General features: G+C 36.3%; 1 protein-coding gene across 2 annotated transcripts in view; it reads right to left on the bottom strand.

Moving 5' to 3' along the window:
- The window catches only part of bnc2 (basonuclin 2), a 251,601-nt gene that overhangs the window by 151,588 nt on the left and 84,293 nt on the right, over positions 1 to 15,720 (bottom strand). For both annotated transcript variants that reach the window (XM_041263944.1, XM_041263928.1), the window contains exon 2: positions 4,751 to 4,951. In XM_041263944.1, the coding sequence (XP_041119878.1) occupies positions 4,751 to 4,951 (201 nt within the window). The remainder of the gene's footprint in view (positions 1 to 4,750; positions 4,952 to 15,720) is intronic.

Raw genomic sequence — 15,720 nt, 5'->3', positions numbered from 1 at the left:
CCTGTCTGTATCCTTAATAGAGATACCGGCAATTTGATGAGACCTCTGGACCCTAATGATTCTGACCTCAATTTAGTAATTTCTCAATCAATATGCTTGAAATCAATGACAAAATCTATTTTTGTTAAATGGGTTATTATATTTATTTTAAATGGTTTTCTGTCGTTTCTAAAGGCGACACAAAGTAAAATGTACAATGTGGTGGTTTATTATTGATATACTATTTAAGACACAATTAAAAAAAAAAAAAAAACCAAAAAAAAAAAACACAATTTTCATCACAAAACCCATGATTTATTTTTTTCGACAGATGGTTTTGGGGTCATAACAATTCCTCTGGTAAGTTTTTTCGTATACTTAACTCTAATGACTAAAATAATCATGGTTTATTTGTATTGTTATTCAAATGTGAAATACAGTTGGTGATTATGTAAAAAAAAAAAAAAAAGAAAAAAAAAATGCTTCCAGGTTTGCTGAAAAAAGAGGTCGGGGAATAAAGAGAGGTTGGCAGTTGTTCCTCGACCATGACTGGTCATTCTCGACCTGTCACATTTCAGAGGAACAGAACGACAAGGTATTTTAAAATACAATAAGAAAACAAACAAAACAAAAGCAACTAAGGCTATAGGTCTGCCTGAGCATTAAGACTTTTGGGGTTATAGCCAGTCTTCTGTGTCAGCCTTCTGACCCTCATTGAGAAAAAACGACACTTTGAAATCAAAACAAAACTTACAGGTGGATGACTGCCAACTATATATATATATAATGATAGTATATATAAATATTATAGATATATATAATATATAGGGCTTATATATATATATTATATATATTTAAAAGCCAACGAAGCGCTTTCCGTCTTTCTGAAGGGCGACCCTCGATCACTGACTCTTTTAAAACAAACTCCATGGGTTGCTGTTTGTGATATTCACTAGCTCAAATAAAGGGCGTGAACACTGTTGCTGGAAACCCCTTTTGGGAAAATAAAAACTGACCTGCATCTAACTGGCTGTAAATAAAATAAAACAGCATTCTTTAGGAACATAAGTACTAAAATACTCCTGCTTTTTGATTGTTTGCATTTAGTACGGTAATACAATATTTAGATTTTTGAAAAATATTTCTTCCATTATTTTTTTTATGTTATTATTATTATTAATGTTTTCTGGATGTACCAGTATGCATGAATTAAAACGCAATGCGATCTACCTGCAAGTCACTATGACCAATAATAAATAAAAGTAGGCTACACATACTTTAAACGTTACTATATAATTGCGATTTCACTTAAGACCTACGTTTTATGTTGCCTAATTGAAGACATACGAGTATTGAAGACACAAGCCCCAGCCCTCCCCCACAATTCAGAAACAATATATGACATGTATTATTTAAAAAAAAAAAAAAAAAAAAAAAAAGAAAAAAAATGGATATTCCAAGTTGTCCATCGTTATTAATATTGTTAGTCTAAACTAATTAGTGATTCAACTTAAGCAAGTTCAGGTTTATCTGACATCATACTTCGTATGTCACGTGTTGTTATTTATTTTTTCTTTTACCAGCTGTAGTATTGTCATTACAAGTATTTACTTGGACTTACATTCAACCCTTTAAAGAAACATGTCTTTATACATGTGCAGAAATGCAGCTTACATCTTCTAATGAGAACTGTGAAATAAACCCCCAGCACATTCAAATACGATGTGTAACGAGTGAATGGATAACAGAGCAAAATATGAAAAGGTTTGTTTTATGCGTGTACACAAAAGGATTCAATGATTCAAAAATAATTTATTTCACTAGCAAAATAATGTTATTTCAGGACACATCGGACATAATATGTAGAACATATCAATATATATATTATAATATTATATTAGTATCTATATAATCTATTATATAGTCTATATATAAAGTTCAAGTTAAGAATCAAGTATCACAGTGTTACATTTAAAAACACATGTGATAGTACTATATACGTATGCTGCATTGTTAGTCTTATTATTATCAATAAATAATAATAATAATAATAATAAATAATAATAATTAGCGGAAGATATTAAGGAACATATTCTAAACTAAAACATTTTAATTTGATATCCATGACATCCACATGAAAAGCACAGTCCAGCTTGGTATGTTCAGTCTTACTAGTATTAGTCGCAGTGTAGGTTTTTAGACATTTTCTTACTCAGACTCATTTACATTTTGTATTAAATTACTCAAGATTTCTCTTGCTATAAATGAGCCTGTCAAAACTACAACAAGTATTTTTTTCCCCCTCTTTACTATGTTTTCACTATGATGTTCCAGTGTGTTGAGCACGCTTTATATATTCTCCAAATTATAAACATTCCTCGACAGAGCAAATACATTGCCTGTCTATTGAATAAAGTAACATGTGGTGGTGATTTTAACATTAGAAAACCCACCATCAGTTGTCATGCATGTAAGCTTGTAGTTACTATAGTATGAAATACACGAAAAATACAAAATGTGTTCCTCTTGGTACTCAGTTTAGAATTAAAATTCTATAAACTTCAAGACTTTATACAACTCGTAATTGTGTTTTCGCAAGGTGAACATTTTCGGTACAGATGACATTCCTTAGGTCGGAATCTATTTGTGGACGGTTTCATGCCAAAAAGCAATCTAACACCACCTATGTGGTTCAATAGACATTTATCAACTATCTCATTACCATGGTCTGATTGTGTTAACTCTTACCTTTCCTGGGTATATATGCACGATTGTTTTAGCAGCTTTTAACGAATTTGAATTTAAAATGAGTCGTGCTCCAAAACGTTATATATATATATATATATATATATATATATATATATATATATATATATATATATATATATATATATATATATATATATATATGTACACAAAACTTTTGGAGCTGACTCATTTTAAATTCAAATTCGTTAAAAGCTGGTAAAACAATCGTGCATATAAACAGCATCTATACAAAGATTCCAATATCCCAGGTATATGCGAAGGAACGCAAAGTCAGTATCAGTTAGTCACCAAAGAAGTACTTTGTCAAGTGTTTCTTGTGAGACTTTATGCCAAGCCAGCTAAACACATAAGACCTTGTAATACAAGATTTCGAGGAAATATAAGTCTCCTGGCTGATTACATTGTTGTACCAATGCACAACATCAGCTGGAACCAGGGTCCCTCTACAGGAGATAGCAACATTTACCTGATTTAAATACTCAAATCCTAATAAACAGACTCAGTTCACGCACTCACATTGTATTTGCTACGGTACAGTGAATTTAAAATACTCATATTTTATTTTTATTTTCCTTCATAATAATCCTATCAATAGAACATGTCAGGGTGAGCTTACTGGACATGCAAACGAAGCCACACAGAATATTTTAAGAAAACAAATAAAATGAGTATATATAAGGTTAGTAAGCTGATATTTATTTATATAAATCAGCTATGCACAAAGAAGAACACAGATGGAAAACACATTGAAGTAACTTATACCCTGGCAATTTAAGACAGTTTTTTGCAGAGCTATATGAAAAACGTGCGCACGCATAATTCTGGTCGTCGTACACATGAAAAAATCCTTATCAACTAAAATAAAATACACTTCAGACTTTAATGTAATAAAAATGCAGTGCCTAACAGTATCCTAAGAAAACACTGCTTTTAAAAAGGAAGTTACTCTTATGTAGAAATCCGCTTTCAAACTTCCCTCTCCTGGACTGAGCGCAGTCCAAGTTTATATATATATATACATTTTTTGTTAACTCAGCCGAGCCAAGTAATTGTGCAAGAAGAGCCGGGGCACGTATCATCGAGTGCATGGTACAGATACACCGACTTCTGTGATTAATTATCAGTTATTATTGGCCCTGCATCACCGCTCCTACTCCCTCTCCCTCCGAGGCAATGTACACCAGCATACCAGCATGCCTTAACGGGGCCCCCCAGTGCCAGAGAATCAGACACCATCACGAAGCTCCGCAGAGGAAACACACTCACACACATAACGCAGTGCACACAAACTCGAAATGAGAAATAAAGTCCCACAAATAAAATTGCTTCCACTAATGATCCCTATGATCAACTTTGACAACAATTCTCTCTCTCTCTCTCTCTCTCTCTCTCTCCAACAATTCTCTCTCTCTCTCTCTCTCTCTCTCTCTCTCTCTCTCTCTCTCTCTCTCTCTCTCTCTCTCTCTCTCTCTCTCTCTCTCTCTCTCTCTCTCTCTCTCTCTCTCTCTCTCTCTCTCCAGAACAAAGCTTTTGGCTTCTATGGTACCACATGAACTCAATTAGGACCCACATGGGCCCCCTCTGAAAACTTGCTATCAGTGCTTTAAAGTTAGGAGCACTGTCTAGAATGAATAGAAGAGATCAGATTGCAACCTAAAAAGTCAGTCATACTGTATGAAATACCTTGCTAGATGTATTTTAAAACTACAGCAGCTACTTTTCCACCTTCTACATCAGGTTATTTTACAAATAAGTTGATAACATGATTATTAGGAGGGTCATGTGAGTCATGCTTAAGTACAGTTTAAACAACAAAAAAACAGCAATAAAAAAAATCCATAAAAATAAAAAAAAGAACCCAAAAGCAAAAAAATAATAAAAACAACAACAACAACAACAACAACAATAAAAAATAATAATAACAATGGCAATTTGGATGCACATATGAAAACAAAACAAAATATCAATAACATGAAGTGTAGTTATTTAAAAGCAAACTTACCTGTTGGGACATTCTGAAGAGTAGATTATTGTCACTGTTCTGCCATGTCCCCATGAAGCCAGGCTCAGCGCTTGTAGTTCTGGTCCCGAACTGCATGGAGTTCTCAGTGTTAGTGTCTCTAAAAGTCAAGTCGCTTGCCCCTTTTCGCTCTCTGTCTCTGTGCGTGTCTCTGTCTCTCACATCCACTTCTGCCTCTTCTGACTGAAAAGTAAAGGTGGATTTGTGTTTTTTTTATTATTATTTTTTTAAACCTCTTGGTGGCAAGTAGCAATACGTGTTTTGTATAGTTCAGAGGCAGGCAGCTCTGTAGGTTTCCTTAGGGGTAGATGATGGAAGAGGGCAGGATGAGCAGACCATGGAAGGTGGGGGGAGGAGAAGGTGGTGATGGTGATGGTAGAGGTGGGAGTGACGAAGAGGAGGAGAAGGAGAAGAAGAAGGAGGGGGGATGCATTCGCTGTGCCTCGAGAAGTAAGTTAGTTACCCCAATCGCTTATGCATCGGCTGCTGCCTTCTCCCCCAAACCAACTCAATCCAACCCCCTCTACAACCACAAAAGCATGCCCTGTGTAGCGTCCACATCTGCCAGTTAGTCAATCAGCCAGGTGTGCACGTGCAGCACCAAGGAACCCAGAGCACCAACCAGCCTGCCTGCCTGCCTGCCTGCCTGCCTGCCAGCCGCACACACTGCACTGCTCTGCTGCTGCTGGTTGCCTTGTCACAGGATAGTGTAAGACTGAGCTCAGAGTCAACTGCACTGCTCCTCTCTCAAGCACCAAATGACATCCCACACTAAACCCTCACTGATACTCATACACTTAAGAACCGCTGAGCAGGATGAGCTATGTAGGGAGGGGAAGGCTGTCCCTGCCTTATTAAGAGCACGGCTCCACTGTCAGGCTCATCTCGCACTGCCAGCCCCTTGGAATGTGTGCACTTTGTGTTAAACATGCCCCCTTCTTCTATATCAGCACCAGCACCGAAAAAAAAAAACAAAAAAACCTAAAACTTGGAATTCAGAGTGAAATAAAAACCAATCTCCTGCATGTCTTAGCCTACACACTTTTAAGTCTGTTTTAGCAGAATTATTTTTTTCAGCTAACACTGTAGATATTTACAAATTAAACTATATTATTATTATTATTATTATTATTATTATTATTATTATTATTATTTATTATTATTATTGTTGTCCTTGAACTCATCACATTATACCACCTTTTTTCAAAGATCCAGGACAATATATTTAAGAGCTAATTGCTTAAGAAGTGAAAAGTTAAACAAAAGCCAAACATACTAACCTGCAAACAGTCACTAGAAAGTACTGTGCCTTTTTTTTTCTTTTTCTGAGGCTACAAGGCACAATAGCATTCAATGACATCACTGCCTGAAAGCCTCACCACCGTTATTGAACAGTCTTTTAGCAGGACATTGTGCTTCGTCGCCTTAGGAAACCCGATGTGAATGGTTTCAAATTTTAATTAAGAAAATAAAGAGAGAGAGAGTCATCTTTAGACAGATCAGTCCTCTTGCAGTCATGCTCCTTTCAGTAGGTGACACAACTCTGCTATGAAATCCTCTTAGAATATGGAAAAGAAAAGTGTCTCCCAGAGTAATGAGCCAATTTTCATTTTTAGAAAGAAAAAAAGACAGTAGCAAAACTTTGACTGATCAGACATTGCCTGGGACGAAATGATGCATAAGTTACTTCTCAGTGTGTGAGAGAAAAATAATTACCATTCTTAAAATACATTCTTAATAACGATTACAAATATACCAAGTCACTCAAAATATGGTTGAAAATTGCAGGAGACAGCAGCTCCTGTCTCTTAAGAGCCCTGGTATGGTATGTCAGCTCCTACTAACCTTTCCAGAAATTATGTGAACATCAGTAATGTGATTTTTTTTATAGAAAACAACAAAATGTGCCACTCACTGCCACTTTCTCCAAAACTAGAGTTCATAATGGACTTCATTCTTTCTTAGTCTTATTTTCTATTTTTCTTTCTATAGTGCTGTAACAAAAAATAAGCCATCCACGAAGGATCAGTGTCATTAGTGCAAAATGAAAAATAATGAGAATATGTACAGTGTTGAAACAAATGTACCTTCCTATTGAATTTCTGTCTGCTGGTAAAAAGCTTTCCTTTTTTTTCTTTAGCTTTCAATCTGCCACTAGAAATCGAAAGTTAGTAAAGTGATCCTAAAGTGATATATATATATATATATATATATATATATATATATATATATATATATATATACACACACACACACACACACACACACACACACACACACATCAGTACTGTAGGAAGCCACTGAATTAGTGTCTAACATACCACACACACACATAATGTCCACCTGTGGTTAACTGGAAAAGCATCAACATTGCCAACAGTGACTGTACTTTTAAAGCCAACTATTACCCATTTAAGCTCTCCCTTTCTAAAATGCGCTCGTCTCTTCATTTCTGAAGTGGCACTCAGTGTTTCAGTCAAGCTGCCTGCTCAGCTCCTGACCTTCCCACTAATGGCTGTTATTTGTGGGAGGCTTAAGGACATTGCCAATAGCAAACTCACTCTCCTCTCTCTCTTTCTCCCTCCTTCCCTCTCTCCATCACCATCTCTCGCTCTCTTTATCTCTTTCTCTATGTCCTGCAGTGCACTGCTAGTTAGAAGAAAGAAAAGAAAAACAGACACCATGCATCAGCAGCAGCAGTACCAGCAGCAGCAGAAAGCACCTGCAGTAATAGACTCCTTTATTAAAACTATTATTCTGCAAGACTTGAAATTCCCCTTAGACCAAGCCATGTCAAAGCCGATATAATTAACTAGAGGCTCAGCAACGGATCAATTACCAGACAAGCAAGTGATAGTGAAATCAATGAAAGATCATCAGCCACATTATCAGTGTTGCAACTCATTAGGGTAAAACTGAAGAAATGCTCCGAGATTCCTAGCGAGGTGGCATTATGAAACAAAGGGGCTCATTTGGAGGCCCTGCTGTGAACAATCTGTAGCACAATTAGCTTTTTTTCTTTCTCTCCTGACATTTTTTTTTTTTGAAACCGCGTCCCCTGTAACTAAATGTGACAGACTGTGTGAAGCAGTTTATTAAGACACCAACTCCAAGTTTATTTAGTTCATAAACTGTACCCTGAAAAATCAATAGACTCTGTACAGGGATTATTAGGCTGACTAGCTAATATATTCCAGGGTCTGCCCCCCGCCCCCGCCTCACCCGGCTTCCAGTCAGCAGCCTTTAGACAGAATGCAACCTAAGTGGACTATGACCCAGTCAACACATGAAACCAGAGGAGGGAGAAAGGTAGGACAGATGATTATAACATGCTGCCTAAATGAACAGCTTTCATTTAATCAACGACATAGGTGATTCACAACAGAACATTTTAAGTTAAGCATGCCTACATGCTGAACAGTTATGAAAGAAAGAACAATCTTTTTCCATCAGTAAGGCTGTACAACACATAAGGAATTCATCATGCTGTAGTCTGTGACTATATTTCTTGTCATTACTTTAGACATCTTGTGGTTGTTTGGTTTGAAATCAGTGTAAATTAATGGCAGCACTTGAGTGCAGATGTAAGAACAGTAGACTCTGAACACAATGGAAGTTGGGGCTCATGCAGTGTGACTCATAAACATCTGCAAATAAAAACATTAAAAAATCAAATAAAGATTAATATTTCAAATGTATCAACACAAAGTGCTGTATTGTGTTTTAAATTTCCAAAAGACATCACCCATTATATTATTTTCTGTTAATTAAAAGTCTCCTGATTTGACAAACCAGTTTCACACCGTGCTGTGAACCCCACAGCACACCCGCAATATTGTGTAAAACTACGCAGACAAAAAAAAAAAAAAAAAAAAAAAGCTTTGGGATCATTAAAGACACTTGTTCAGCCTAAATACAACAGCCATTGAAATGCCTCATTAGGAATCACAAAAAAAATATTTGTTTAGGTCTTTTAGGACAAATAGTTCTTTGTGTAGTATTATAAACAACTGGAACTGAAATTCGACAGCTTATGGAGGTCACTGGAAAGGAGGATATGTAGCAGTAACTGTGCCTTGGAGTCATCTGCCAAATGTGTGCCCTATTGCTAATTTTAGGTGTCACGATTTGGTGACTGATTTCACAGTTCTGCATTTTGTACTCCATAATCATTCCCCGGGACATCACCGTCCTCCCTTCTCAAGCCTCTTAAGCAAAGTATTAACTCATTTCCTGGCTTGCAATGCAGTGGCCTGGCCTTGTGCAGCGTGTTCCCCACCAGCCTCCCTGGAGCAGAAAGTGTGCCACTCATACCTCAGCAGGACAAAACCATCATGGTTTGTGCCTGTGCAGCAACAAGAGAGGAGAGAGAGGCCATTTAGAAGCCCTTTTAACTTAAAAAAAAAATAAATAAATAAATAGTATAGATTTGTACAGTGTATTCACTCTTCTGTATAAATACTGAACTTTGTACATTAAGGAATTAATTGAAAGCAGTGTAAAGGCAAAGATACATTTTGTGATAGGAATAAGCTAATGGTGAAAAGTAGTTGGTAGGGTTGTTTTTTCCCTTTTAAATTGTAACTTTTAGCCCTTGTGACAAAATCAGTTCCAAAATGTGTACCCAGCGCTCCAGATAATGTTTTAGGTAAATTAGTAATTTACTCTCCAGTTTAAACACTACAGGCCTCACTTATGAAAGGGCGCCAAACTTTATGGTGCACGATAATTGCAATTACTATGCACCTTAATGATTTCTGTATTTACTATTGCAATTGTATTCATTATCACACGAAATAGTGGACATATTATAGTGCACACTAATTTTATTGTGCCATATTATGATAATGGAATGAAAATGTGATTTGTTTTCTGGCCTGAAAACTAGTGATGTGCAGTTCAATTCTTTGTACTGACTGGATTCATTTAGTTTAGTGAATCAGTTCAATGGATTTGTGATTCACTAATTCACTAACGCAAAATAAATACATCTTGCTGAATTTGTTGATTGTGAAAATTTGTTTGAATAGAAAAATATGGCAGCAAGGGCTATTTAAGTTAAGTCTGTTCACTTGGTGGGCATCACCGTAAAAAAAGAAAATATATATATACACACACACACACACACACACACACACACACACACACACACACACACACACACACACACACACACACACACACACACACACACACACACACACACACACACACACACACACACACACACACACACACACACACACACACACACACACACACACACACACACACACACACACACACACACACACACACACACACACACACACACACACACACACACACACACACACACACACACACACACACACACACACACACACACGCACTTTGTACTGCTGTCCATTATCTCCAAGTAGTGCAACTTCTTTGGGGTAACTCTGGACAGAAATAGTTCTGCATATGTACCAAGGATAATATCAAATTATTATTATCCTTGATAATATATGTACTAACGTTAATATACAGCATACTACTATACCACATAGCCTGTGATTTTCATCTCATCGCTGATCTTGTGAGGGTGTTAACATTAAATCTTGCGATAAGAATTTCAGACTAGGAAATCCTCATAGCTGAAGGGCATTAGATTGCAGAGACAGTAGAAATGGTTCAAATGTATAAAAGAAAACTTGGTGCTCAAAGCTGCCATGATTATATGGAATTCGCTGAAGAGGTCCTGTCCAGTTTGAAGAAGGCCTGTTGATGGACTCAATGTTCAGTGAAAAAAAAAAGGGGGGGGGGGGGGATACCCAAATATTTGTTTGCAGGTTAACATTACTCTGTTTATGTTTGTTCTCTACAGCAAAATTGCTTTGATTTTTTGGCAAAAAAGCACAATTTTTTTTCTCCACTCCACTATTTTTGTTTATTTCTTTTTTTTTAAACTTTCTCAGGTGTCCATTGTTGAAATGAGGAAGATTTAAAGTGGTTCAGTCACAGTTTTAAAGGGGTGTGCAAAGACTCCACAAAGCCCCGGAAAAATTGACAAAATTTAAATTAAAAAAAAGAAGTCTTTAAGTCACGTGTTACAAAAATGTTTCAACTCTATTATATAACCCCAAGGTATACCTGGAAATATATCACAAACTTAGTTCCAAAAAAATATTTATAAAAAATACTACAAAATATGTGTCAAAACTGTCCAAAATAGCCCCAGTTTACGGTACTGACTTTATATTTAACACAAAGTAAAATAAATAGTTTAAATAAACTTTCACTTCGCTATCCTAATCAAAATTATGTGGCCGTGAGGAAACAGATCCTGTGTTCCATTTGATTGGCTATTTTACTACCTCTTTGAACTGTGATTGGCTTAATGGGAATGTCAGACTGCACATTTTGCATATTATATTAAAGAGGCAGGATGTTTTAAAGCAGTGGTTCTCAAGCTATGGTCCGTGGAAAGGTTACATAATTACGGAAAGGACTCTTTGTAATGTCGACTGTGTTGGTACCTCATGGATGCATTGTAATTTCACAGATTATTAATTCACATAAATCAGTTTCTGCTGCAATTATCAATTTAAAAAATAAAACAATCAGTTTTTTCCCCCTCTTGATAAATTTGTGTTAATAAAAAGTAAACTAGAATCGTTCTTTAAAACTCCAATTTTAAAATAACTTTGCTCACAGAAACAGGCCCACCCATCGCATTGAAACAAAGAAAGGTAAGTCTATGGTTAAATTCCCCTACCTGCCTGGGTTTATTGTGTTCAGGTGGCTGGGGTTGATTGGAGTAATTAACGATCAATCAGCACCCAGCAACCTGACATAAAAGGAGGCCTCAGCTTCCCATTAGGAAGAGTAGGGAGCTGAGGAAGCAAGTGGATGGTTGGGCTTGCTGTGTTTTTGGTTTCCTGTTTTGTGTTTTTGTGAATCTACTGGTCCAGTGAAGGCATTGCTCAGCCTGGAAACCTTTTTGTGTTGTGTTTTTTGTGTATAAATACCTTTGTTTTGGCCATTGTGCCCTTTTATTTTGTGCTTATTTATAATAAAAGTATTATTTTTGTGAACTGCCGTCTGTCTCTGGGCCTCTATCCACTTGCCAGCCTGTCACATGCACATACATACAAAAGGCTTGGAAGTTGGATAAGTTACCCCCATACTTCTCCCCTGTAAAACAGTCAGTCTTTGCTCAAAATTGACAATGCTAACAGTGCAAGTGAGCTTAGTGTATTTCTTTGTTACAATATAAAAAACAGCTTCATGCCATTGGTTTTTCTTAATTTGAATGGCTGCAGTATTATAAGATGTCACTGTTAATATAAATTAATACATGACAACAGTCAGTCCCTATATGGTCAGGACAGTACCAATTTCCTAGCAAATGTCCCACGTCCCGATGCATAGGAAGAAAGTCCCGATATTTACACATAGAAAAAAAAAATCATTTATTCTGCACAGCAGAGTTAGTGAAAACCACATGCTGTGCTCTTGGTGTGGCTGAGACATCTGCTGATCAATAACTTATACAAAGGTAAGAATGCTTCATAATATCTATTTTTACTGTCATGATGGTCATGTCATGTTGAATTGGGGGGGATACGTCTATCATATGACAATGAGTGTTTTTTGCGTATGACCCCCCCCCAGAGATGAGCGTCCCGCTGAACAGTTTCCAAATGTTGGCAAGTATGTAAATTAAATAGACTCCTTGGTTGTTATAAAGTCAGTAGGACACTTTTCAATTCTGCTGTGGCAAAAAAAAAAAAAAAAAAAAAACATAACTGATTTGAGGGATGATGCCATCCATCAATACAATAAGTGTTGTGTGTCCCTGCGAGCTATAGGGCCCTTTATTAATAATAATAATAATAATAATACTTATTTTTATATAGCGCCTTTCATAGTGGACCACCATCACAAGCGCCTTACAGAAGCAGGCTGTGAACTGTGTGTTATATGCAGAGTCACTTACAATAAGACATTGAACTGTATTGATAATCCCAAGATTTTTCTTGCCATTCCTTTGGTGTCTGTAAGTTTTATTGCTCCCTCTAACGTGTACAGGGACACAGGGGGTCCTAATATTTGTTGGAGAGTATACTACACTACAGTACAGTATGTTATTGGGGTGCCCCAATTAGTGGCTAGCTGTATAGTTTAAACTACATGATCCCACCTTCAACTTTTTATCAGATCTCAAATTTTGTATGATACTGACACTGGAACTAAAGTATGTGCTAAAAAGAAAATCATCAGTTTCTGAATCCTAATACAGTTCACAATAAAATAACTCCAGTGACTGAATTATATAGTATCAACACACAGTCACACACACACACACACACTAAGCCAGTTCAGCATACTCCTGCGCTTTTGTAGGGTTCACATTAACAAGTGCTGTGCACTTTGTCTCTTGTTCCTCAGGAGAGGAGAGGAATGAGTTCTATTGTCTGCCCAACAGCAGCCACAGAACGACGCCTGAGACTCGGACAGACATGTACATCTGTAGTCTTTCAGCCATTACAGCATGCTCTTAGCAGGCACTTGCATTAGGCCAAACTGACCCAGAGTTCAGCGAGTAACTTAGCCAAATACTACCTGCCATCTAGCCTGACAACATAACCTCACTAACGGTTTGCAAGAATAAAATTTGATCAATGATACACAACTTTAAGATATATATATATATATATATATAATATATATATATATATATATATATATATATATATATATATAGACACTAGTACAGTTGTACTTTTTTATAATGTTATATTATTACTGTTAAAATAGCTGTATGAAATCTTAACCCACAGTAAACAATAATAGAAGAAAGATATTACACGACTAGATGTAAACTAAGTACAACATTTGATTCATGTACGGTCTTCTATATGCAAGTTCAGTGCAAGTTCAAGCACGTTCGAGATTACTGTTTGATGACCACTGATGGTTCAGTCAATAAAAGAAGAAATTGTACATGTTGTAAACATTACAAAGAAACACCACCTGGATTTTTGGGGGTCTACGATAAACCAGAACGCGTATAACAAGTCTCTCTTATTCCTGCGATTAATCCGTTTTCACCGCATTATTACAATGCATTAGGTAATATGACATTATACAATCATACACTTTAACATAATTTCCATGTATTAAAGTGTAGATATATATCGACTATATTATAGGATATATATATATTTACATATTATATATATATATATATATATATATATATATATACACAAAAATGACAAAAAACAATCTTACACAAAAATAACTTTTCCAACCAGAGTCACTTTCAGATTTTAATGATTTTAATCAGGGGATCAATAGTTCACCCCATGCACTTTGCTTTTAGTTTTCTACATTCCAACATTTCCCTTTTGTTTGCAGCACCCCACATGCATTACAATATTAATATCACCAAAAATACCAATAAAATAATAACAAGTAAAGACTGCACGAGTAAAGATTAACCGCAGAGACAGGTTACCCTAAAGTCAGTATTTACTTTTTCAAAATTAAATTCTTCTTTAGTGATCAATCGTACACACTGGGGTTGTGAGTAAATGTGCTAGGCCTGTGTATTTGGTGCTTTACCCTTTATTTAAGAAATTCAGCCGACAGAATGAAGGCCTCACTAGTTTGCATAACAAGGTCATTGGTGCGTGCCTGTTGTGTTGGTGATTCAGTTTACAAATTTGCAGACTGTCATTAACTATCCTGCTTGAGGCCTAGACTTTAACACGGATCTACAGTTTGGGGTAGGCGGTGTGGACAGGGGTGCAGCCTCTGTACTAAAGGGTGGCTACATGGCTTCGTGAATTACACCTTACTGTGGGGCAGTGCATCAGCCATGTGCTTTGAAAGCGCTTCTCTCTGCCAGCACCTATCATGAACACATACTAACCACACAGTGGTGTACATCTGTACCTTTGTGGATACAATACTGGTAGGTTCGTTTTAAGCTTTAATATATTCATAATAAAGTGCACCACAAGCAGCACCCTCTAGTTCTTTTTTTCCTTTATATACACATGCTTTTTAAAACATATAGTGGAGTAAATCTATACCTTCAATTACACTTTAATATACAGTGGAACTCTATTTAACCGCGCGCTTGGGAGGACATAGGAACAGGGATGTGTGAAATCCGCGAATAAATGAGGTATCATTGCTAATTTATTCCACGCATTAGTATTAAATAATGGTAGTTAAGTGTTGCTAGTTTTCTGGGATTTCAAACAAAAAAAAAATTTAACTTTAAAACTAAATAAACAAGCCTGTGTGTAATTTAACCTTGTTTTACATTTCAACAAAATACATACCAACAGAAGTGTTTTTTTATAACAGCTTTTTAAAAATATTCACTGCTGCAAGTCATTCTTTTGAACCTTGACAACATCTATAGTCTTTTGTTTCAGTAAAGCAAAATATGTTTGCTGGGCTTTAACATATTTATATAACTGTATCAGGAGAACTACCGGTAATTTAACATAATCCTTCTGCTGTTTGTACCAAGACATGAATCCTCGCATCTGTAGTGCTGCTGTCTTGGCGTAGACTCCAGACGTTAGTCTGACACATGCGTCTTTGTGTGTGTGTGTGTGCATTCACCGCGGGCATTAAGTTTACACTGGCAATAATGTACTGTATTTCACAGATAAAACTCGTCACAGAGCTGTGGATAATTGAAGTAGTGGATGAAGGGGGTGTGGATAAATGAGATTCTACTGTACATGTCACAGTAATTGGAAAAACATTATGTATGAACCAACATGTGATTTCCTGTAGAATTCAAACAGCATATAATTCATATGAAGTATATCCTTATCCCACAATAATCAGGCTGTTATTTTAATGCATGATTAACAAGAATGATATTCCACATGCTATATTCCACATCACACAATGCAGTTGTTTCTTAGGACTAGTCAAGTTCTCTTCTTCTTCTTTTT

Source organism: Polyodon spathula, chromosome 1 (assembly GCF_017654505.1).
Source record: "Polyodon spathula isolate WHYD16114869_AA chromosome 1, ASM1765450v1, whole genome shotgun sequence".
NCBI classification, from domain to species: Eukaryota; Metazoa; Chordata; class Actinopteri; order Acipenseriformes; family Polyodontidae; genus Polyodon; species Polyodon spathula.
This window is presented reverse-complemented; position numbering and strand designations above follow the sequence as displayed.